Here is a 23,623-nt window from a genome sequence, read left to right as displayed (position 1 = left end):
GTGCAGTTCAGGTGCTTATTGAATCTATAGTTCTTACCTGCAGGACACCGAGTCACTGCAAGGAGTTTAGAAGAAGCTTGAGATGCGGGGAGGTTTTCTTCAGAAGATGAGCTGGAAGCTCGACCTTTGCCCTCCGGTTGTTGGATAGAGAAGATTTGAGCAGGAGGAATCCGGTTCCTCCACTCGCCGATGCAGGAGGAAAGGCCGGCTGCCTGCTGTCCTCAGTGGGGATGAGGAAAGAGAAAGACTCTGGAGGAGGCCTGCTCTTAAATAGGACCAGTGGCCTCCAGGTCATGTGGCCAGATTGACCATAAGTATTCAATCAATTTCCAAAACGCTATCGTAAGGAGCAAAATAGGAAACTTAGTAATATAAACATCATCAAAATAATGTAATAGCCCCTATCTAATAATCCATTCAGTTCTTTGGAGGGAGAATAAGCAATAAAAAGGATCTAACAGCTTTCAGGTCATACACAGCTCAGACCATTAAAACAGTCCGGGTCATAAACTATTTGGACAATTTGTATATGGATACAGATCATAAAACCTACTTTTCAACTACGACATAGGTTTCAACTATACTCAGTTAATTTTTCTATAAGAATTCCCCCCTTTTGTCATTAATTGACAACTTAGGGGAATACACTACAGTAAAATACATCAAGTCACATGTATTAAAAAATTAAAAAAACTATAATACTGTAGGATATATCTGCTGTTGTGGACACAGGTATGCGTCTTTGTTAACCAGCGCCGTAAAATTTCAGCCAACATCCTTTCTAAACATGATTAATCCCATGCATTAACTTTTATTATCAGAGAATGTGTGAGACAGATAGTGGCTGGCGAGTTGCTCTGGGCCATTATTAAAAGTGTGAGCATCACACGTTATCTGCCAGCACTCAGGTCAACAGATGTTTTTCTTAAAAAGTCCCTGCTTAAAATTTGGTTTATTTCACTCTAATAATATCTTTAAAGTTCTCAATAGTTTATTTATTCATGGCTGTATTAATAACTCAACAGTCCTTTCGTAAACAAATATATATTTATGATTCTCCGTCTGTGCATCGCACGTGTCACTCCCAGTGAGGAAAAACAGACTTGTTTTTCTTATTTATATCAACCCTTAGTGAAGATATGGACACTCTAAATAAAAGCATATTGGTAGTCTAATCAATGCAAACAATCTCCTCACATTATCAACTTAAAAAAAAATTCTGACTATCTCTCCTTCTATCAAAATTATCTTTATCAATTATTTAAAGTCCAAAATGTCAAATTAAACTCTTAACTAAGTATTGTTGAATTCAGTGAAAACCAAATTAAACAAAAAAGTTCCAGCAGTGAAAGATTTGTCTAGAACTACAGACATATCCAATCTAGCTGAATTAAACAAGCAATTTTATTTCCTAATACTGTCAGCACAGTCTCGCTTTACCACAAAGAAATAAACAAACAAATTGTCTATTTTAGCTTAAACTAAAACCCCATTAAAGAATTGTTTTTAAAAACTATGTGAGCCTGTCCCTGTTTCTCACAGAAGGTTTGTTAATTACAGTGCAAATCCCCCTCACGTTTCTAAACTCCCCTCCCTGCTCCTAACAGGAGCGGTGCAGAGGAATGTTCATTCACGAGAGTCACAGACACACCAAAAAGATGGGGGCTTGTGGAGACAAAGGAATACAGATTCATGCAATAGTCCCCCAAATCGGGCCGTTTGCTTTGTAATACAGAGAACAAAATATCTGTCCTTATAAGTTATCAAATTTCCCATCCACAAGCCCAATATATATATTTAATCATCATAAAACCTTTTGTTATTAACTTTAGGTCACACAAACCTGCTGCATTTCCCCCCCCCTTTTTTCTCACACAGCAATGTCCACATTCATCATACACGCACACCAGCACATGGAGAAAATCGGAACCAGTGGAGGGAATTAGTGGTATATGTATTAAGTCCTCCTAAGGAGATTCATTGTTTCATTACATCTGCGTTATAAGAGCAGCTCATGGCATTAGTCCCCTTAAATAGGGGCTTATAATATTATAACGAGGCTTATATTTAGTAGGGATGAGCGAGTACAGCATGTTGTGCAAAAGGACTTGACGTTGGCTAATTATTAATAATCATGAAATATGATTATTAAAATAATAAAAGATTATTTATTAAAAACAATTAAAAAATTTATAAGGCCATAACTTATCGTAGAGGGGCACCACCCTGGTTACAGGGACCAACGAGTCAAACTATAATTATCAGTCTCATAATGATAAATGTCAAATTAATAATCTCAATATTTTAATATTAACGATTACTTAATAAACAGTGAAGGCTTCTAAGTTCGAGCACAGGCAATCATAATCCAGCTGTATTCACACACTTATGCACAAATAATCACAGACTACAGATACTTTAATTACAAAAGCATTTATTAAAAAGGGGAAATACCGTTAATGTTATTTAATGATTCATCGTTTTAACAGACTCCAATATTTCAAAGATAAACACAGCAGCAGCACTTATCACAATTCAGAAAATACATGTAAAACTGCGGTCTACCTATGTATGTCTGTCTCTGTGTGTGTGTGTCTGTGTCAAAGTGTCTCTGTGTGTGTGTGTGTCTATGTGTGTGCATGTGAAATAAAGTTAGTGTTATTTAATGATTCATCTTTTTAACAAACTCCGATATTTCAAAGATAACAACAGCAACTTATCACCATTTAGAAAACACATGTATTCATCTATGTGTATCTGTGTGTGTGTATCTGTCTGTGTCTATCAATGTGTCTGTGTGGGTGTGTGTGTGTGTGAGAGAGAGCGAGAGAAAAAGAAGGGGGCGTGGCGATGACGCAGTCACGTCGTGACGTCACATCTAAGATGGCGGCCGATCATGATTCGTGGAATCAAGGCCTAAAAACTCTCAAAATGGTTGTGACTACAAAACAAGATGGCTGAACCGTTATGAATTTAGAGCCAGAATGGAGGGCGGGTCTAGAGATGAATTATCTCCAATGGCCGCCGGACCACGTGTGAGACACAAGGAGGAGGCAGAACAAAAGGGTTCTTTGTTCTAGCTTAGTTTTGGCTTCAAAATGGCGGCCAGATGCGTTCAGGCCCTTTAAATATAGATTTAACTATGTTACGTGAACTGTATTCTAAATACAGATCGGAACGGGTGTATAGGTCGGCTAAGAAGGAGAGAGAGAGAGCGCATGCAAGGAGAGAACAAAGCTCTTAAAAATATGCCATAGATAAGTTAACAGTGGTTCACCCCTCAGCCCTCAAGCAAACGTTGTGGGCTGAGGTTCTGATCGGTAAAATCACTGCAGACTCACACAGACGTTAACAGCGCGGCCGGAGGCTTTTCTCGCGGCGCTTATGCACTGTAACACAAAACATTGCCGTGAAACCGGAAACCGGAAGTAGCGGCTCGGAGTAGCCGGCTCGTCACGGCTAAAACAATGAAGAAACACGGAGGTTCCGCAAGCAAATAACAAAACGCTACGTATTAAAACTAACATCTGCCCAGACAGTTTAAGCCTCTCTTACTGTAACCATAGTTTCGTGGGGTGCATGCGCGTTCCGCGCCAATATCCCGGAAGTCCAGTGAACAGCTTGTGGTCTCTCAGGCGGGCTCCCGTGAGCACCGCAGCTGGGCAGGAGCGGATCAGTCATGCTCCGTGACGGGATAAAGCGTGGTCTTCTTCTTCAGGGATGTGCGGCTGCGTGGAGCCGGTTGAAGATCGTGTTGGAAAAAGAAAGTCTGTGGAAAGTGCCGGAGTCCGTCCCGCGGGTGCACTTTCCTGTTTCGGTCCTTCAAGTTAAAACAGCAAAAAGTCCTATCAGAATAAAACTTTGACTGAGATAAAAGAAATAAATGAAATGAGTTAAAATAAACGTCTTATCGCCTCCATTAGATTGCTGGGTTAATTAGGAAGACCCCCGGGGGGGGGTCTAGTACAACGTCAGCATCGGAGTAGAAGAGAATGATTTCTGTGAGTTCAGCACCTTTTGTACCTTCTCAAAGAGTACCGGCCCCCTGGAGGAGGGGTCAAGGGTTAGTGTGGCCCTCGGCCAATTGAAAGGTCAGAAGTCAAGTCTCAGGGAGCGGCTTACTTCGAAGGATCCAGGAAGTGATTTGCTTCCACATGGAGATAAGATCTCCATGCTGGAATTTTATGTGAGGGGTACCCGAGGCTGGTCTCAAGTTTTATGACCCATTGTCTGATGGTCAGCACACTGGGAGTCTCCCCCAACAAGCATTATCTGTATCTGTATCTGTTAACCATATGAATTATCCGTATCCGTACTCTGAGTGGGCGGGGCCCAACCCGGAAGTGGGTGTGATTTAACCCGGAAGTGGGCTGGTTCAACATAACTTTCTTTTTAACTTTGAAATTTTTTTATGATTTTTTTATTTTTATTTTTTTAAATTTATTTCCACACCAGGTGTGTGTGTGTGTGGGTGTTTGTGTGTGTGTGTGAGTGAGATGCGAGGGACGCTGTCTTCCGGAGAGATGAGCACTCTGTGTTTTTGGTGTGGAAAGACGTGAATTGTATTCGTTCGCAAGTCATACAGACTGGTTTTGTTATTTTCACTTTACATTAACACTTAAAGTTTAGTGCAGTGTAATTGTTTGCCGTGATAATTAAATGCCAGTGTAATAATAAATGACAATTTCAAACCATACAAACTGTCGTGTTGTACTGTATTTAATAGAGGTTTACTTTACTGTAAAGTAGGTGTGAATGTAAAGTGAAAATAACGGGGCCAGTCATTGTGACTTGTGGACGGATGTGGTTCGCGTCTTTCTGTGCTGGAAACACGGAGTGTTAATTTCTCCGGGAGACAGTGAACGTCCCTCGCTACATCTGCAGCGCTCCTCTACTGAGCCAATGCAGGTCTCGTGAAAAATTTTCCAAAGACTCGTACCCGAAGACCCAGTCGGGAAATGAACGAATCATTTCTGCTGCCTTGACTGAGCCTATGGAACAGTCCCGATGCGCAGTGAACCTGAGTGACTGAGAGACAGAGAGCTGTTCTGTGAGTGAATGAGCAGAGCCGTGTGTGAATGGGAGCGCTGTGACGCTGTGTGAGGATTTTCATTCAGTCCGAGCACAGATAATGACTCTGATTACTCGTATAATAATCGTACTCGGCAAAAGTGCTTTATCCGTACCGGATACTCGTTTCAGCCGAGTATCCGGCTCATCTCTAATATTTAGTCCTCTCATATGTTTTTATTCAGTTATATTGATTCAATCCTGGCACACACATCCATAAAACAGTGCAGATTCAACTCAAGAACATAAACAGCACTCCCAAAAACCACTCATTCATATCACAGTCACACAGCATGCCTCTCGCCGCTTTTTCGCTCTATTTCTATTTTAAAATTTCTACTACCGCATGAGATTTAGATATAATTCAATGAGAGGCTTCATCAGACACTTGTTCGTCGACAAATGTTCACAGTGGGACCATGCAATCAAATTTTTTTTAAATTCTACAATCTTGGGGGATTTACTATTGTTGCGGGTGGAAATCAAAGGCAGGAGGCGTCGTTCTCAAGTTAAAATTAAGCAGGTTTATTCAGAGGTCACAGGTCAGGAAACTGCGGTGTCTAGCAAATGATCATGCATGGTCCACTGATCCTGTACAGGAAAAAATGGCGTTTAGTCAGAGTGCGTACAAAGCTTATATATCGATACTGGGCTTGACAGAGGTTCTTCTTGGATTGGGATTGGTCGGATCTCGTCGGGTCGTCCTCCTGGCGTCGTTTGGTCCTCCTCCTGGCGTTGCGTGATGACGTGCAAGCGGTGTCGGTTACTAGAGTTCATGATCATATTGCCTCGCGTGTGTGCTTATTTTATGTGTGTGTGAAGTGAAGTGAGGTCATAGAAAACTGTGAGAAAGGCATGAAAACCTCTAGTCTAATCTGTCCGCTGTGTGTGTGTGAGGGAGTCTCAGAACTAATATAATGAAGTGATTCATGAAGCCAGAGGTTTGAAAACCTGTTATCTGTCCGCTAAGGCAGACTCCCTTTTTAAGGAGTATGAACCATTCTGAGGTTGAGAAGCAGGAGAAGAACTATGTGTTATGTTTGTGTGTTTACGCTATGTGTATCTGACTACACGTTAAAGTGTGTGTATGTGTGTGAACAGTGGTGTATTGTCAATACTATCGAAATTCTACGTCTTATTCCATGATCATTTCACTTAATCTTATTTTTCTCTCTTATTATTCTGTCACTTAACACTTTACATGTATTTATTTATTCAAATTCCCTGGATCCAGGTTTTCCCCAATTTGTTACCTTAGCAAACTGAAATGCAGTGACTAATACACACATGTCTTACTGTTAAGAAATTGAGGTACCATTTTCTTAATCTTGCACAATATCATTTAACTCACCTTATCATTGAAATTAAGCTATTCTAAACTATGTCCTGTACCTTTAGTACTTTTCTTTCCTTTTCCCTTTGTATACCTTTTCTATAATATGCCCCTTTTGTATTTGCGATGTGCACTTCGCAAATAAAATCCAATTTAGCACGGAGCTTCACTTCAAACACCAACACAACAAGACATGTCCCCCAAAACAGGTACTTAAACGGTGTGACCTTGCAGCAAACACAGAACCGCCTAGAGAGAAATGCTCACCATGGTCGAAGTTGTCTGAAGATGCCGCAGGCCACAGCTCGACCAAGTTCGTGACGCCAAGTTCTATGGTATATTCTGGGCAGCCGAGATGTTGATGTTGTTGTTGAAGTTGATGATGATGAAGGAATCTCAGCAGACCCCATTCTTGTTTGTATAATATGTTTATTATACAGAAGATTTGCAGGTCAGGACGGGCACCATGGTTATATCCGGAGAAATCACACGCTAATAGTGAAGTCTGCTTTGCCTCTGCCAGACGTAGACTCTTATAGGGGAGGTGTTGACAACAAAAATATAGATAAAATGACGTGGCACATAGAGTGCCACTTCATTTTAGTCCTCATTTGTTTTTATTCAGTTAAATTGATTCAATCCTGGCACACACATCCAAAAAACACTGCAAATTTAACTCAAGAACATAAACAGCACTCCCAAAAACCACTCATTCAAATCACGGTCACACAGCATGCCTCTCGCCGCTTTTTCGCTCTATTTCTATTTAAAAATGTCTACTACCGTATGAGATTTAGATATTATTCGATGAGAGGCTTCATCAGACACTTGTTCGTCAACAAATGTTCACAGTTAAAACATGTAATCGAATTTTTATTAAATTTTACAATCTTCAGTTATTAAACTGACCTGTGGTGAGGTCTCACGGCCCAATCTAACAGCTCCTCTCTGAGGGCTTTACTATCGAAATTCTCCGGCTTATTCCAAGATCATTTCCCTTAATCTTATATTTCTCTCTTATTACTCTGTCACTTATCACTTTACATGTATTTATTTATTCAAAATCCCTGGATCCAGGTTTTCCCCAATTTGTTACCTTAGCAAACTGACACGCAGTGACTAATACACACATGTCTTACTGTTAAGAAATTGAGGTACCATTTTCTTAATCTTGCACAATGTCATTTAACACACCTTATCGTTAAAATTAAGCTACTCTAAACTATGTCCTGTACCTTTAGTACTTTTCTTTCCTTTTCCCTTTGTATACCTTTTCTATAATATGCCCCTTTTGTATTTGCGATGTGCACTTCGCAACTAAAATCAAATTTAGCACGGAGCTTCACTTCAAACACCAACACAACAAGACATGTCCCCCAAAACAGGTACGTAAACGGTGTGACCTTGCACCAAACACTGAACCGCCTAGAGAGAAATGCTCACCATGGTCGAAGTTGTCTGAAGATGCCGCAGGCCACAGCTCGACCAAGTTCGTGACGCCAAGTTCTATGGTATATTCTGGGCAGCCGAGATGTCGATGTTGTTGTTGAAGTTGATGATGATGAAGGAATCTCAGCAGACCACATTCTTGTTTGTATAATATGTTTATTATACAGACGATTTACAGGTCAGGACGGGCACCATGGTTATACCCGGAGAAATCACACGCCAATAGTAAATTCTGCTTTGCCTCTGCAAGACGAAGACTCTTATAGAGGAGGTGTTGACAACAAAACTATAGATAAAATTACGTGACACATAGGGTCTCTTCCTAATTATGGACATGTTTTGGTACCTTAAGTTGAAGTTGCCTGCTAAATCTTTACCCATCCCTTAGCAGGTCAGAGACTATTCCCTTGGTCAAAGATCATTCCAAGAAGGGGGATAACTAACCTAAACATATGGAATAGTACTTAAAAAGCCTGAGAATTTCAGAATCAACACACCTAAAATGGTAACATGTCATCATGGTTTAAAACCATGTTAGAAAGATCCATTAACTGGTCCTTCCAAAAAGGTAGAGAACTTCTAAAACAAACATCTATTGTCTATGATGCATCGACACCAAACTAAGCTTGCTTCATGCTTCCATTGGCTCGAGGACAAAGAAGCTCAACCGGGTAAGTTAAGTGTTGCGGGTGGAAATCAAAGGCAGGAGTCGTCGTTCTCAAGTTAAAATTAAGCAGGTTTATTCAGAGGTCACAGGTCAGGAAACTGCTGTGTCCAGCAAATGATGATGCATGGACCACTGATCCTACACAGTAAGCTGCAAAGGAAAAATGGCGCTTACACAAAGTCCGTACATAGCTTATATATTGATATACTGAGCGTGACAGAGGTTCTTGTACGCGCGGCACTGCCTCGTTGGCTGGTTCACAAGGCAGTCCTGCCCTCCTGGCTCGTTGGTCCTCCTCCTGGCGTTGCGTGTTGATGATGCTGTAGGTGCGCGCCATTGCTATGGTTACCAGAGGTCATAGTGTTCTGGCCTCAAAGCATTCTAAGACTGATGATCTCACAGGAGAGAGGACGTCTTAGAAATTAATATAATGAAGTGATTCATGGAAAACTGAGAAAGGCATGAAAACCTCTAGTCTAATCTGTCCGCTGTGTGTGTGTGAGGGAGGGTTTTGGCCTTGTCTGCTCATTATCTGCCTCACCTCCCTCAGATGTTGGCCTTGTGTGTGTGTGTCTGTGTGTGTGTGTGTGTGAACATGATGTGTAGCTGACCACATGTTAAAGTGTGTGTATGTCAATATAAGTCATTTGTTAAGCCGATGTGTGAGTGGTCTCAAGTCCTGTTCACTGACGGAGATTAGCCTGTTAGCTCAGGTGAAGCCAAGCAGGCAGCAGGATAGGAAGCGGCAGTCGGCGCTCAGACTGTGACGTCACATGAATTTCAAACCTCTATATCGCTTAAATGAGGGAGTTACAAAAAGATTCATCCTAAATTGAAACTAAAACCAATTTTTTAACCAGGCTGTAAACTGGTTTAAGTCTGCTCTTAAGTCGGGCATTTAAACATGGGAGTCAATGGGGATTTGCTCCCTCTTGGAGCCAGGCAAAGCAGTCACCCAGTGAACGGCAGCTTTTTACACTTCCGTATCGGCCTCATCAGCCAAGGATGTTGCCCCTTGGCTTGAACCAATATATTGTAGCATGGTTGTCAAAGCTAGCTGTGTATTCATTCACGATTTGTGATATTCATTTGTACAACTAATAGTTTAGATGCCTCACACTAAAGCAGTCAAATGTGTCAGAAACGTGAACTTTTTTTTACTTTGACAAATTAAAAGCCTACATTTTATTTAATTTTTTATTTCTGAAGGTTTATGGTTTCTTTGGCTGTTGAGTTGATCTTTAAATTGTAAAGACAAATGTGTCACGGAATTAAAAACACAGCACAATGAATATGTTGAGTTCAATGACCCATCATTTATTACTGTGTGGTAGTGAACAATCTTGTGACAAGGCAGTAAGCTCCATACGAAATCATTTAGTGCAGCAATTTCTTTATTTAGTGGCATTTGCTACAGACATTGAACATTGAGTGAACTTTTAGTTGCAGGAATCTGTGATGCGCCTCATGCTCATGAACCTGGTGCCGCTCATGCCCATGTCCCTGAAGCTCCTGTACTCTCCGGGCCTCATGTACATCATCTTGCCTCTGTAGTTGGGCTGCTCGTACATCAGCCAGTGGCCGTCCTGCACCTGGCAGGACTGGCACTCGGACATGCGGTAGCGATCCTGGATGTTGTCGCAGTCGTCCATCAGCTCGTTGCTCTGACCGCTGAAGTTCTCCCTCTCGTAGATCTTCATCCTGAACTGGCCACGGTGCTGGAGAGCCAAAAGAAAGATGCGCGTCAGAAAATGTCAGAGCTGTAGAAGTACTAGTTAGTAATATTCAGTGGACGGAGTAGTTACCATGGGGATCATGCGACAAGACTTGATGCAGTCCCTCATTCCCATCATGCTCATGTAGTCGGAGTACTCGCCCCTCCTCATGAAGTACTGGTTTCCCATGTAGTTGGTGCGGTCGTAGACCATGAAGCAGCCGCTCTCCACCCTGCAGGACTGGCACCTGTTCAGGTAGGAGGTCATATCGGAGCAGTCGCTCATGCACTCGTAGGTGCGACCCTGGAAGTTCTTCTCCTCATAGAAGATGATCTGGAAAAAAATGAGTCATAAAAGTTAGATGGTAAAAAACAGGAGATAGTTGAAATTAAAATATGTAATTTTCAGCTGATTAAAAAAGCTGATCAGAAGCACCTTTCCCCTCATGTTCATGCCGGTGTTGCTCATGTTGGCTGTGGATGTGTTCACTCTGTGCTACTGACTGACTACCATGGTTTGACCCTTTCCTTTTATACCTGACTGGATGGACAGAGCTAGTGGCCCCCCTCAGAGAACCCCTTACTCATCAACTCATTATTGAAGCCTCTAGAACACAGATTTGAGTAAAAAGCGGGTGAAAGGGCTCATATTAGCTTCCGTCAGATGCACAACTTACGCATCACAGTTGGTAAATAGCTCAATAATATGCTTATTCGTCTCTTAGTTCAAATATGTGCTCGATGTTCAAGGAGCGTGAAACTGAATTTCTGTAGTTTTCGCTTCATCATCTTACAAACGCAGAAGGACAAGAAGTAATGAGGGAAATGTTTATTGGATAAAATGTTGCATCGACAACAAACATGAGACAATGAAACTTTACAGTGAAGTTATTACATATGTATGTTTACACATTATTTATACATTTACATGTTTACATCGGGACAACAGTTGTAGTGATTTGTTGAATCTGCCTCTTGGGCCTTTCTGGCTTCTAATTGGTCAGCTCAGTCACATGAGAGTCAGAAGCAGGAAGTAAGTGCTTGTGTGGAGAAAAGTGATATTCGGCCGAAAGACGTCATCTGTCTTCATCCTGTTGTTCTTTCAGGTTCAGAGTGATCCAACCGCCCGGCATCGAACCGTCACGTTCAACGGACAACAGCTAGTTTCGTAAGTGGCTCCCTTTTGCTTCAGTTTTTTGTCTTATAGCTGGTCTTTGATCATTTTTTCCAAAACAGAATTTTAATAGTTTTAGCTTTTTAATCGTAGAAATCGTCAGGTAGACCTAATGAGAGTTATGTTTATTGTCTATGATGCATCGACACCAAACTAACATCAGCTTGCTTCATGCTTCCATTGGCTCAAGAGCAAAGAAGCTCAACAGGGCCAAGCCATTTTATCTTTTAGTTTATGTTTATATATGTATATATATTTATCATGTTCTTTCTATTAATGTTGTGTGATACTGTAGTTGTAGCTTGTTAATCGTATAAATGACTAAAAGGCTCCTCCTGTTCACGGCTCAACCACAACGCCGCCTCTGAAATCACAGTTTTCCAAAGTGTCTCAGATGCTGTAGATGTTCATCCAGGTTTTGAAACCCGGAACAAGACGTCACTAGCTTGAACCAATATATTGTAGCATGGTTGTCAAAGCTAGCTGTGTATTCATTCACGATTTGTGATATTAATTTGTACGACTTATAACTTAGATACCTCACCTTAAAGAAGTCAAATTTGTCAGACACGTTAATTTTTTTACTTTGACAAATTAAAAACCTACGTTTTAATTAATTTTTCATTTCTGAAGGTCTATGGTTCCTTTGTCTGTTGAGTTGATCTTTAAATTGTAAAGACAAATGTGTCATGGAATTAAAAACACAGCACATTGAATATGTTGAGTTCAATGACCCATCATTTATTTCTGTGTGGTAGTGAACAATCTTGTGATAAGGCAGTAAGCTCCATACAAAATCATTTAGTGCAGCAATTTCTTTATTTAGTGGCATTTGCTACAGACATTGGACATTGAGTGAACTTTTAGTTGCAGGAATCCGTGATGCGCCTCATGCTCATGAACCTGGTGCCGCTCATGCCCATGTCCCTGAAGCTCCTGTACTCTCCGGGCCTCATGTACATCATCTTGCCTCTGTAGTGGGGCTGCTCGTACATCAGCCAGTGGCCGTCCTGCACCTGGCAGGACTGGCACTCGGACATGCGGTAGCGGTCCTGGATGTTCTCACAATCGTCCATCAGCTCGTTGCTCTGACCGCTGAAGTTCTCCCTCTCGTAGATCTTCATCCTGAACTGGCCACGGTGCTGGAGCGCCGAATAAAAGATGCACGTCAGAAAAATTTCAGAGCTGTAGAAGTACTAGTTAATTATATTCAGCGGACAGAGTAGTTACCATGGGGATCATGCGACAAGACTTGATGCAGTCCCTCATTCCCATCATGCTCATGTAGTCAGAGTACTCGCCCCTCCTCATGAAGTACTGGTTTCCCATGTAGTTGGTGCGGTCGTAGACCATGAAGCAGCCGCTCTCCACCCTGCAGGAGTTGGACCTGTTCAGGTAGGAGGTCATGTCGGAGGAGTCGCTCATGCACTCGTAGTTGCGACCCTGGAAGTTCTTCTCCTCGTAGAAGATGATCTGGAAAAAAAGAAGTCATATATGATAGATGGTGAAAGACAGAAGATAGGTGAAATTAAAATAAGTAATTTTCTGCTTATTAAAAAAGCTGATCAGAATCACCTTTCCCCTCATGTTCATGCCGGTGTTGCTCATGTTGGCTGTGGATGTGTTCACTCTGCGCTACTGACTGACTACCATGGTTTAACCCTTTCCTTTTATACCTGACTGGATGGACAAAACAAGTGGCCCCCCTCAGAGAACCCCTTACTCATCAACTCATTATTGAAGCCTCTAGAACACAGGTTTGAGTAAAAAGCGGGTGAAAGGGATCATATTAGCTTCCGTCAGATGCACAACTTACGCATCACGGTCATTAAATAGCTCATTAATACGCTTATTTGTCTCTTAGTTCAAATATGTGCTCGATGTTCAAGGAGCGTGAAACTGAATTTTCGTAGTTTTTGCTTCGTCATCTTACAAATGCAGAAAGACAAGAAGTAATGAGAGAAATGTTTATTGGATAAAATGTTGCATCGACAACAAACATGAGTTAATGAAACTTTACAGTGAAGTTATTGACATATATATGTTCACTCATATAATATTTATACATTTAAATGTTTAGAATTAATTATTATACATTTAAATGTTTACACTTAATATTTATACATTTACATGTTTACATCGGAACAACAGTTAATGATTTGTTGAATCTGCCTCCGGGGTTTTTCTGGCTTCTTATTGGTCAGTTCAGTCACGTGAGAGTCAGAAGCAGGAAGTGAGTGCTTGTGTGGTGAAAAGTGACGTTCGGCCGAAAGACGTCATCTGTCTTCATCCTGTTGTTTATTCAGGTTCAGAGTGATCAAACCGCCCGGCATCGAACCTTCACATTCAACTGACAATAGCTAGTTTTGTAAGTGGCTCTCTTTTGCTTCAGTGTTTTGTCTTGTAGTTCATCTTTGATCATTGTTTCCGAATGGAATTTTTATATTTTCAGCTTTTTAATCATACAAATCGTCAGCTAGACCTAATGAGAGTAATGTTTATTGTCTAGGATGCATCAACACCAAACTAGCATTAGCTTGCTTCATGCTTCCATTGGCTCGAGAGCAAAGAAGCTCAACAGGGTAAGTAAGCCATTTTCATTTTTCGTTTATATTTATATATGTATTTATATTTATCATGTCCTTTCTATTAATATTGTGTGAACCTGTAGTTGTAGCCTGTTAATTGTATAAATTACTAAAAGGCTCCTCCTGTTCAAGGCTCAACCACAACGCCCCCTCTGAAATCACAGTTTTCCAAAGTGTCTCAGATGCTGTAGATGTTCATCCAGGTTTTGAAACCAGGAACAAAATGTCACTAGCTTGAACCAATATATTGTGGCATAGTTGTCAAAGCTGTCTGTTCATTTACGATTTGTGATATTAATTTGTACGACTTATAATTTAGATGCCTCACTTTAAAGCAGTCAAATGTGTCAGACTTGTAAATTTTTTTCTTTGACAAATTAAAAGCCTACATTTCATTTAATTTTTCATTTTGAAGGTTTATGGTTCCTCTGTCTGTTGAGTTGATCTTTAAATTGTAAAGACAAATGTGTCATGGAATTTAAAACACAGCACATTGAATATGTTGAGTTCAATGACCCATCATTTATTACTGTGTGGTAGTGAACAATCTTGTGACAAGGCAGTAAGCTCCATAGGAAATCATTGAGTGCAGCAAATTCTTTATTTAGTGGCATTTGCTACAGACATTGGACATTGAGTGAACTTTTAGTTGCAGGATTCCCCGATGCGCCTCATGCTCATGAACCTGGTGCCGCTCATGCCCATGTCCCTGAAGCTCCTGTACTCTCCGGGCCTCATGTACATCATCTTGCCTCTGTAGTTGGGCTGCTCGTACATCAGCCAGTGGCCGTCCTGCACCTGGCAGGACTGGCACTCGGACATGCGGTAGCGGTCCTGGATGTTGTCGCAGTCGTCCATCAGCTCGTTGCTCTGACCGCCGAAGTTCTCCCTCTCGTAGATCTTCATCCTGAACTGGCCACGGTGCTGGAGAGCCGAAAGAAAGATGCGCGTCAGAAAAATGTCAGAACTGTAGAAGTACTACTTAGTAATATTCAGTGGACGGAGAAGTTACCATGGGGATCATGCGACAAGACTTAATGCAGTCCCTCATTCCCATCATGCTCATGTAGTCGGAGTACTCGCCCCTCCTCATGTAGAACTGGTTTCCCATGTAGTTGGTGCGGTCGTAGACCATGAAGCAGCCGCTCTCCACCCTGCAGGACTGGCACCTGTTCAGGTAGGAGGTCATGTCGGAGCAGTCGCTCATGCACTCGTAGGTGCGACCCTGGAAGTTCTTCTCCTCGTAGAAGATGATCTGGAAAAAAATGAGTCATAAAAGTTAGATGGTAAAAAACAGAAGATAGGTGAAATTAAAATACGTAATTTTCAGCTGATTAAAAAAGCTGATCAGAAGCACCTTTCCCCTCATGTTCATGCCGGTGTTGCTCATGTTGGCTGTGGATGTGTTCACTCTGCGCTACTGACTGAATACCATGGTTTAACCCTTTCCTTTTATACCTGACTGGATGGACAGAACAGGTGGCCCCCCTCAGAGAACCCCTTACTCATCAACTCATTATTGAAGCCTCTAGAACACAGGTTTGAGTAAAGAGCGGGTGAAAGGGCTCATATTAGCTTCCGTCAGATGCACGACTTACGCATCACGGTCAGTAAATAGCTCATTAATACCCTTATTCATCTCTTAGTTCAAATATGTGCTTGATGTTCAAGGAGCATGAAACTGAATTTTCGTAGTTTTGCTTCATCATCTTACAAAAGCAGAAAGACAATAAGTAATGAGGGAAATGTTTATTGGATAAAATGTTGCATTGACAACAAACATGAGTCAATGAAACTTTACAGTGAAGTTATTTACATATGTATGTTCACTCATATAATATTTATACATTTAAATGTTTACACATAATATTTAGACATGTACTTGTTTACACCTAATATTTATACATATACATGTTTTCATCGAAACAACAGTTGTAATGATTTGTTGAATCTGCCTCTGGGGCCTTTCTGGCTTCTTATTGGTCAGTTCAGACACATAAGAGTCAGAAGCAGGAAGTGAGTGCTTGTGTGGCGAAAAGTGACGTTTGGCCGAAAGACGTCATCTGTCTTCATCCTGTTGTTTATTCATGTTAAGAGTGATCCAACCGCCCGGCATCGAACCTTCACGTTCAACCAACAATAGCTAGTTTTGTAAGTGGCTCCCTTTTGCTTCAGTTTTTTGTCTTGTAGTTCATCTTTGATCATTGTTTCCTAATGGAATTTTTAAATTCTTAGCTTTTTAATCGTACAAATCGTCAGCTAGTCGTAATGAGAGTAATGTTTATTGTCTATGATGCATCGACACCAAACTAACATCAGCTTGCTTCATGCTTCCATTGGCTTGAGAACAAAGAAGCTCAACAGGGTAAGTTAAGCCATTTTAATTTTTAGTTTATATTTATATATGTATTTATATTCATCATGTCCTTTCTATTAATGTTGTGTGAACCTGTAGTTGTAGCCTGTTAATTGTATAAATTACTAAAAGGCTCCTCCTGTTCAAGGCTCAACCACAACGTCGCCTCTGAAATCACAGTTTTCCAAAGTGTCTCAGATGCTGTAGATGTTCATCCAGGTTTTGAAACCAGGAACAAGACGTCACAAGCTTGAACCAATATATTGTAGCATAGATGTCAAAGCTGTGTATTCATTCACGAATTGTGATATTAATTTGTACGACTTATAATTTAGATGCCTTACATTAAAGCAGTCAAATGTGTCAGACACGTTAATTTTTTTACTTTGACAAATATGCCTACATTTCATTTAATTTTTCATTTTGAAGGTTTATGGTTCCTTTGTCTGTTGAGTTGATCTTTAAATTGTAAAGACAAATGTGTCATGGAATTTAAAACACAGCACATTGAATATGTTGAGTTCAATGACCCATCATTTATTACTGTGTGGTAGTGAACAATCTTGTGACAAGGCAGTAAGCTCCATAGGAAATCATTGAGTGCAGCAATTTCTTTATTTAGTGGCATTTGCTACAGACATTGAACATTGAGTGAACTTTTAGTTGCAGGACTCCCCGATGCGCCTCATGCTCATGAACCTGGTGCCGCTCATGCCCATGTCCCTGAAGCTCCTGTACTCTCCGGGCCTCATGTACATCATCTTGCCTCTGTAGTTGGGTTGTTCGTACATCAGCCAGTGGCCATCCTGCACCTGGCAGGACTGGCACTCGGACATGCGGTAGCGGTCCTGGATGTTGTCGCAGTCGTCCATCAGCTCGTTGCTCTGACCGCTGAAGTTCTCCCTCTCGTAGATCTTCATCCTGAACTGGCCACGGTGCTGGAGAGCCGAATAAGAGATGCACGTCAGAAAAATGTCAGAGCTGTTGAAGTTCTAGTAAGTAATATTCAGTGGGCGGAGTAGTTACCATGGGGATCATGCGACAAGACTTGATGCAGTCCCTCATTCCCATCATGCTCATGTAGTCGGAGTACTCGCCCCTCCTCATGAAGTACTGGTTTCCCATGTAGTTGGTGCGGTCGTAGACCATGAAGCAGCCGCTCTCCACCCTGCAGGACTGGCACCTGTTCAGGTAGGAGGTCATGTCAGAGCAGTCGCTCATGCACTCGTAGGTGCGACCCTGGAAGTTCTTCTCCTCGTAGAAGATGATCTGGAAAAAAATAAGTCATAAAAGTTAAATCGTAAAAACAGTAGATAGGTTAAATTAAAATAAGTAATTTTCAGCTTATTAAAAAAGCTGATCAGAAGCACCTTTCCCCTCATGTTCATGCCGGTGTTGCTCATGTTGGCTGTGGATGTGTTCACTCTGTGCTACTGACTGACTACCATGGTTTAACCCTTTCCTTTTATACCTGACTGGATGGACAGAACAAGTGGCCCCCCTCAGAGAACCCCTTACTCATCAACTCATTATTGAAGCCTCTAGAACACAGGTTTGAGTAAAAACGGGTGAATGGGCTCATATTAGCTTCCGTCAGATGCACGACTTACGAATCACGGTCATTTAATAGCTCATTAATACGCTTATTTGTCTCTTAGTTCAAATATGTGCTCAATGTTCAAGGAGTGTGAAACTTAATTTTCGTAGTTTTGCTTCGTCATCTTACAAACGCAGAAAGACAAGAAGTATTGAGAGAATTATTTATTGGATAAAATGTTGCATTGGCACCAAACTAAACTTTACAATGAAGTTATTGACATTTATGTTCACGCATATAACATTTATACATTTAAATGTTTCCACATAATATTAATACATTTAAATGTTTACACATATAATATTTATACATTTAAATGTTAACACATGTAATATTTATACAGTTAAATGTTTCCACATAATTTTTATACATTTACATTTTTAAACATTTTTTATACATTTACATGTTTACACATGTATTATTTATACATTTACATTGGAACAAGAGTTAATGGTTTGTTGAATCTGCCTCTGTGGCCTTTCTGGCTTCTTATTGATCAGTTCAGTCACATGAGAGTCAGAAGCAGGAAGTGAGTGCTTGTGTGGAGAAAAGTGACGTTTGGCCGAAAGACGTCATCTGTCTTCATCCTGTTGTTTACTCATGTTAAGAGTGATCCAACCGCCCGGCATCGAACCTTCACGTTCAACCAACAATAGCTAGTTTCGTAAGTGGCTCCCTTTTGCGTCAGTTTTTTGTCTTGTAGTCCATCTTTGATCATTGTTTCCTAATGGAATTTTTATATTTTCAGCTTTTTAATCGTACTAATCGTCAGCTAGACCTAATGAGAGTTATGTTTATTGTCTATGATGCATCGACACCAAACTTACATCAGCTTGCTTCATGCTTCCATTGGCTCGAGAGCAAAGAAGCTCAACAGGGTAAGTTAGCCTTTTTCTTTTTTTGTTTATGTTTATATATGTATTTATATTCATCATGTCCGTTCTATTAATGTTGTGTGAACCTGTAGTTGTAGCTTGTTAATCGTATAAATAACTAAAAGGCTCCTCCTGTTCACGGCTCAACCACAACGTCGCCTCTGAAATCACAGTTTTCCAAAGTGTCTCAGATGCTGTAGATGTTCATCCAGGTTTTGAAACCAGAAACAAGACGTCACTAGCTTGAACCAATATATTGTAGCATAGTTGTCAAAGCTAACTGTGTATTCATTCACGATTTGTGATATTAATTTGTACAACTAATAGTTTAGATGCCCCACACTAAAGCAGTCAAATGTGTCAGACACGTAAACATTTTTTTTTACTTTGACAAATTAAAAACCATACTTTTCTCTTAAATTTTCATTTCTGAAGGTTTATGGTTCCTTTGTCTGTTGAGTTGATCTTCAAATTGTAAAGACAAATGTGTCATGGAATTAAAAACACAGCACAATGAATATGTTGAGTTCAATGACCCATCATTTATTACTGTGTGGTAGTGAACAATCTTGTGACAAGGCAGTAAGCTCCATACAAAATCATTGAGTGCAGCAATTTCTTTATTTAGTGGCATTTGCTACAGACATTGAACATTGAGTGAACTTTTAGTTGCAGGAATCTGTGATGCGCCTCATGCTCATGAACCTGGTGCCGCTCATGCCCATGTCCCTGAAGCTCCTGTACTCTCCGGGCCTCATGTACATCATCTTGCCTCTGTAATGGGGCTGCTCGTACATCAGCCAGTGGCCGTCCTGCACCTGGCAGGACTGGCACTCGGACATGCGGTAGCGGTCCTGGATGTTCTCACAGTCGTCCATCAGCTCGTTGCTCTGACCGCCGAAGTTCTCCCTCTCGTAGATCTTCATCCTGAACTGGCCACGGTGCTGGAGAGCCGAAAGAAAGATGCGCGTCAGAAAAATGTCAGAGCTGTAGAAGTACTAGTTAATTATATACAGTGGACGGAGTAGTTACCATGGGGATCATGCGACAAGACTTGATGCACTCCCTCATTCCCATCATGCTCATGTAGTCGGAGTACTCGCCCCTCCTCATGAAGTACTGGTTTCCCATGTAGTTGGTGCGGTCGTAGACCATGAAGCAGCCGCTCTCCACCCTGCAGGACTGGCACCTGTTCAGGTAGGAGGTCATGTCGGAGCAGTCGCTCATGCACTCGTAGGTGCGACCCTGGAAGTTCTTCTCCTCGTAGAAGATGATCTGGAAAAAAATGAGTCATAAAAGTTAGATGGTAAAAAACAGTAGATAGGTGAAATTAAAATAAGTAATTTTCAGCTGATTAAAAAAGCTGATCGGAAGCACCTTTCCCCTCATGTTCATGCCGGTGTTGCTCATGTTGGCTGTGGATGTGTTCACTCTGTGCTACTGACTGACTACCATGGTTTAACCCTTTCCTTTTATACCTGACTGGATGGACAGAACAAGTGGCCCCCCTCAGAGAACCCCTTACTCATCAACTCATTATTGAAGCCTCTAGAACACAGGTTTGAGTAAAAAGCCCTTTCACCCATAACAGAAAGCTATTTATAAACGTGTTTGTAATATTTGAATGGGCTGAGGCAGGTGACAATTCAGAGAACGACCCGTGTGGGCTTTCATTTCAATGTATTTGGTTATTTGAATTACGATTTAGTGTTTTTATTATGTTCTAATACATGATTTAGAGCAAGTGTGTTATACAGTTTGTATGTTTCTTTCAGATGTTTTCTGTTGTATTCAATTGATTGTGTTTTATGTATTGTGTGTATTTGATTTGCCCAAATAGATATTGCTCAAAGTGAATTAACAGATACACAAATCACAGACTGTAAATAAAGATGGAAGAAGTATGTGCTCTTTCTCCTGTTGTACAATACACGGGCTCGACCAATCGTGACTCAGTCTCAGCTGTCAATCATGACCTTTTTATCAATTAAGTGAAACGTGAACAAACATCAGTGTGATTAAAAAAAAACTAAAATGAGTGAAACCAACAATGGAAACATTTTATTCACTTGTACTTTGACTTTTTGGTCAATATCCCACCTGGAAGAGGCAGGATTTATGACCTGTACCGCAGCCTGCCACCAGGGGGCGGTCAAGATATTTTGGTTTCACTTTTGAGGAGCTGATTTGCCCCTGAACGGCCCTTTCCTGTCGGTAGTCTTTCATTATTCTTTTAATTAAAGGTCCGGTGTGTAAGATTTAGTTGAAAGGATCTTTTGGCAGAATCTAGACTAATCCTAGTGATGTTTTCACTTGTGTGTTTCATCTAAATTGTACAAATTGTTGTTTTCTTTACCCTAGAATGAGCCCTTTAAATTTAAATACCTCATATTTAAATACTTTATATTTAAATACTTTACATTTACATCAGGAGTGGCTCCTCTCTACGGAGGCAGCCATGTTTTTTGATAGTAGCCCAGACTGGACAAACTAAACACTTTTGAGTTTTTATGACAACTGAAGCTGCCACAGGTTCTTTAATGTTTGTAAAAGTGGAGGGTGAGGTGAGGGGTGTTCAGCTGCAACGTGCAACTTCACCACTAGAGGTTTCTAAATTCTACATACGGATCCTTTAAGTGGTCACTTACTTATAATAAATATGACAGTTTGTAACAAGGAACTATTTTAATAGTATTTTCAATGATTTGTGACTTTGCTGAAAGCTGTAGTAGGCCCCTTCATGGCCCCTGGTTTATGAAAACCCTAGCTCTGCCACTGCAGAGGTTCATCATCTGGGCTCATCCTCTCAGCCAGATAGATTTTAATATTTTTTTTGGACTGATGGTGGTGCCAGAGAAAAGGTCAGTGGAGGTCATGCGCAACAACAAAAGCTTTTGGGTTCATACAATGCAGATGAAATGTCAGTGAGGTGCAACTTTGAACTGACAATGGCAGTCGAGTGAAGGTCAAGAGGTCATGAAAATCATCCGACTCTCAGGAAGATCACGAATATTCCTGCTCATGAAAATATGGTCACTGGAGTTTATAGATACATCAGCTAATGACTGAGAGTGGATTCAAACCCAAACCAATGTGTTCTCTAAAAAGCATAATTATGTGTATTGTATATGTATCTGACTACTACTCTAGTAGTTTTAAGGATAACATCTGTTGAGATGTTAACAACGTTTCCTGGGTTTTATTCCACATTGTTTTATTGTCATTATCAACTGATTTATTTGGTAAATGTAATACTGTCATTTAAACAGAAATGATCAACAGTCATATTATCATTTAATCTTTACTCTTAACTCATTTTTGGGAGAAACAAGCTACACTTTATTACAATTAGACACTTTGTTAAAACCAGTGTTTGTTTTCTGATGTGTTTAAATTATATGAATGTGATTATTAATCTGTAAATCAGTTGAAATTGTTGGTGAGACTTTCAAAACCAACACATCCCACGATAATCTGGGAATGAACTGGTTCTGTTTCATCATCTGTAGAGTTTTTGTGACGTAAAAAGATGTTTTAACTATTGAGGGTATGTGATGATACCACTGGAGTCGTCTCCTCACATTAAAACTCAACGGCTGCTCAACAAATCAACATGAAGTTATGAAACAGGTAGCAATTTTTAGTCCAAAAAGTGTTTATTCTTTCGGCTTATTCAGACACATTGTATACAACAGTTTTTACATGTCGGTGATGCGCTTCATGCTCATGAACCTGGTGCCGCTCATGCCCATGTCCCTGAAGCTCCTGTACTCTCCGGGCCTCATGTACATCATCTTGCCTCTGTAGTTGGGCTGCTCGTACATCAGCCAGTGGCCGTCCTGCACCTGGCAGGACTGGCACTCGGACATGCGGTAGCGGTCCTGGATGTTGTCGCAGTCGTCCATCAGCTCGTTGCTCTGACCGCCGAAGTTCTCCCTCTCGTAGATCTTCATCCTGAACTGGCCACGGTGCTGGAAAGCAAAATCAAGAGTTTACTTTGTGTCAGAGAAACGTCAAAATGATGTGATATCAGCAGACGCTGCTGCCTGTGCACAACTTCATGCTCACCATGGGGATCATGCGGCAAGACTTGATGCAGTCCCTCATTCCCATCATGCTCATGGAGTCAGAGTACTCGCCCCTCCTCATGAAGTACTGGTTTCCCATGAAGTTGGTGCGGTCGTAGACCATGAAGCAGCCGCTCTCCACCCTGCAGGAGTGGCACCTGTTCAGGTAGGAGGTCATGTCGGAGCAGTCGCTCATGCACTCATAGGAGCGACCCTGGAAGTTCTTCTCCTCGTAGAAAGTGATCTGGAGAAAAAGGACAGAATGCAAAGTGTAGGAATGTAAAGCTTGTTCAAATTGAAATAATGTCAGAAGATCCAATGAGAAAGAGTGTGTGAGGTGTGTGTCTGCTTACCTTGCCCATGGTCATGGTGGTAGTGGGAGTTAGTCAGAGAATAGAGAAGCTGCTGCACTGATGTCTGTCCTGTTTTAACCGTTACTTTTATACCTGACCAAACCTAAAGAATCTGCGGCTCCCATTGTGTGAAGCCCTGACTCAGCAACATGGTATAGAGGCCTGTGGAGGGTCGAGGGGTGTGTGTCACGTTTCAATGTGACTCGAACCCGAGAAGACTTTAGAATGGATTTTTCCACAGAGAAGTAAAAACAATGAGCGTTTTCACAATACAAACAATCGCCTCTTTTACACAATTCACAACAACAGGCTGGGTGGCTCACTCATTCATAAGTGAACAATTTAAAGGCATGAGTGTCCTATTGCCTGACATGTCAATA

The 23,623-nt window shown here is 41.1% G+C and overlaps 6 protein-coding genes across 6 annotated transcripts; all 6 read right to left on the bottom strand.

Moving 5' to 3' along the window:
• Positions 1-9,958: 9,958 nt before the first annotated feature.
• LOC133022017 (gamma-crystallin M3-like) lies at positions 9,959-10,714 on the bottom strand. Its single transcript, XM_061089032.1, has 3 exons — positions 10,670-10,714; positions 10,325-10,567; positions 9,959-10,237 (listed from the first exon to the last, which is right to left on the bottom strand). The coding sequence occupies exons 1-3, from the start codon at positions 10,700-10,702 to the stop codon at positions 9,959-9,961; spliced, it is 555 nt and encodes a 184-aa protein (XP_060945015.1). The 5' UTR covers positions 10,703-10,714.
• Positions 10,715-12,270: 1,556 nt separating this feature from the next.
• LOC133022018 (gamma-crystallin M3-like) lies at positions 12,271-13,027 on the bottom strand. The gene is made up of 3 exons (XM_061089033.1): positions 12,983-13,027; positions 12,638-12,880; positions 12,271-12,549 (listed from the first exon to the last, which is right to left on the bottom strand). The coding sequence occupies exons 1-3, from the start codon at positions 13,013-13,015 to the stop codon at positions 12,271-12,273; spliced, it is 555 nt and encodes a 184-aa protein (XP_060945016.1). The 5' UTR covers positions 13,016-13,027.
• A 1,613-nt stretch (positions 13,028-14,640) lies between these two features.
• On the bottom strand, positions 14,641-15,397 carry LOC133021876 (gamma-crystallin M3-like). The gene is made up of 3 exons (XM_061088880.1): positions 15,353-15,397; positions 15,008-15,250; positions 14,641-14,919 (listed from the first exon to the last, which is right to left on the bottom strand). Exons 1-3 carry the CDS (start codon positions 15,383-15,385, stop codon positions 14,641-14,643), a joined length of 555 nt encoding a protein of 184 aa, XP_060944863.1. The 5' UTR covers positions 15,386-15,397.
• A 1,613-nt stretch (positions 15,398-17,010) lies between these two features.
• Positions 17,011-17,766, bottom strand: LOC133021877 (gamma-crystallin M3-like). Its single transcript, XM_061088881.1, has 3 exons — positions 17,722-17,766; positions 17,378-17,620; positions 17,011-17,289 (listed from the first exon to the last, which is right to left on the bottom strand). Exons 1-3 carry the CDS (start codon positions 17,752-17,754, stop codon positions 17,011-17,013), a joined length of 555 nt encoding a protein of 184 aa, XP_060944864.1. The 5' UTR covers positions 17,755-17,766.
• A 1,722-nt stretch (positions 17,767-19,488) lies between these two features.
• On the bottom strand, positions 19,489-20,245 carry LOC133021885 (gamma-crystallin M3-like). Its single transcript, XM_061088888.1, has 3 exons — positions 20,201-20,245; positions 19,856-20,098; positions 19,489-19,767 (listed from the first exon to the last, which is right to left on the bottom strand). The coding sequence occupies exons 1-3, from the start codon at positions 20,231-20,233 to the stop codon at positions 19,489-19,491; spliced, it is 555 nt and encodes a 184-aa protein (XP_060944871.1). The 5' UTR covers positions 20,234-20,245.
• Positions 20,246-22,521: 2,276 nt separating this feature from the next.
• LOC133021886 (gamma-crystallin M2-like) lies at positions 22,522-23,261 on the bottom strand. The gene is made up of 3 exons (XM_061088890.1): positions 23,244-23,261; positions 22,892-23,134; positions 22,522-22,794 (listed from the first exon to the last, which is right to left on the bottom strand). The coding sequence occupies exons 1-3, from the start codon at positions 23,256-23,258 to the stop codon at positions 22,522-22,524; spliced, it is 531 nt and encodes a 176-aa protein (XP_060944873.1). The 5' UTR covers positions 23,259-23,261.
• Positions 23,262-23,623: the final 362 nt, after the last annotated feature.

Source organism: Limanda limanda, chromosome 16 (assembly GCF_963576545.1).
Source record: "Limanda limanda chromosome 16, fLimLim1.1, whole genome shotgun sequence".
Classification (NCBI taxonomy): Eukaryota; Metazoa; Chordata; class Actinopteri; order Pleuronectiformes; family Pleuronectidae; genus Limanda; species Limanda limanda.
Note: the sequence above shows the minus strand (reverse complement) of the source record. Positions and strands in the feature narration are given on the sequence as shown.

What these genes read in the sequence shown, in the direction of transcription:
- LOC133021877 (XM_061088881.1), bottom strand. Translation starts at nt 17,754, where the DNA reads ATGAGCAACACCGGCATGAACATGAGGGGAAAG. An exon ending in GCATGAACATGAGGGGAAAG is followed by an intron (nt 17,621 to 17,721) that starts GTGCTTCTGATC and finishes ATTTTTTTCCAG; the next exon opens with ATCATCTTCTACGAGGAGAA. An exon ending in CTTGTCGCATGATCCCCATG is followed by an intron (nt 17,290 to 17,377) that starts GTAACTACTCCG and finishes TCGGCTCTCCAG; the next exon opens with CACCGTGGCCAGTTCAGGAT.
- LOC133021885 (XM_061088888.1), bottom strand. Translation starts at nt 20,233, where the DNA reads ATGAGCAACACCGGCATGAACATGAGGGGAAAG. An exon ending in GCATGAACATGAGGGGAAAG is followed by an intron (nt 20,099 to 20,200) that starts GTGCTTCCGATC and finishes ATTTTTTTCCAG; the next exon opens with ATCATCTTCTACGAGGAGAA. An exon ending in CTTGTCGCATGATCCCCATG is followed by an intron (nt 19,768 to 19,855) that starts GTAACTACTCCG and finishes TCGGCTCTCCAG; the next exon opens with CACCGTGGCCAGTTCAGGAT.
- LOC133021876 (XM_061088880.1), bottom strand. Translation starts at nt 15,385, where the DNA reads ATGAGCAACACCGGCATGAACATGAGGGGAAAG. An exon ending in GCATGAACATGAGGGGAAAG is followed by an intron (nt 15,251 to 15,352) that starts GTGCTTCTGATC and finishes ATTTTTTTCCAG; the next exon opens with ATCATCTTCTACGAGGAGAA. An exon ending in CTTGTCGCATGATCCCCATG is followed by an intron (nt 14,920 to 15,007) that starts GTAACTTCTCCG and finishes TCGGCTCTCCAG; the next exon opens with CACCGTGGCCAGTTCAGGAT.
- LOC133021886 (XM_061088890.1), bottom strand. An exon ending in CTTGCCGCATGATCCCCATG is followed by an intron (nt 22,795 to 22,891) that starts GTGAGCATGAAG and finishes TTTGCTTTCCAG; the next exon opens with CACCGTGGCCAGTTCAGGAT.
- LOC133022018 (XM_061089033.1), bottom strand. Translation starts at nt 13,015, where the DNA reads ATGAGCAACACCGGCATGAACATGAGGGGAAAG. An exon ending in GCATGAACATGAGGGGAAAG is followed by an intron (nt 12,881 to 12,982) that starts GTGATTCTGATC and finishes CTTTTTTTCCAG; the next exon opens with ATCATCTTCTACGAGGAGAA. An exon ending in CTTGTCGCATGATCCCCATG is followed by an intron (nt 12,550 to 12,637) that starts GTAACTACTCTG and finishes TCGGCGCTCCAG; the next exon opens with CACCGTGGCCAGTTCAGGAT.
- LOC133022017 (XM_061089032.1), bottom strand. Translation starts at nt 10,702, where the DNA reads ATGAGCAACACCGGCATGAACATGAGGGGAAAG. An exon ending in GCATGAACATGAGGGGAAAG is followed by an intron (nt 10,568 to 10,669) that starts GTGCTTCTGATC and finishes ATTTTTTTCCAG; the next exon opens with ATCATCTTCTATGAGGAGAA. An exon ending in CTTGTCGCATGATCCCCATG is followed by an intron (nt 10,238 to 10,324) that starts GTAACTACTCCG and finishes TTGGCTCTCCAG; the next exon opens with CACCGTGGCCAGTTCAGGAT.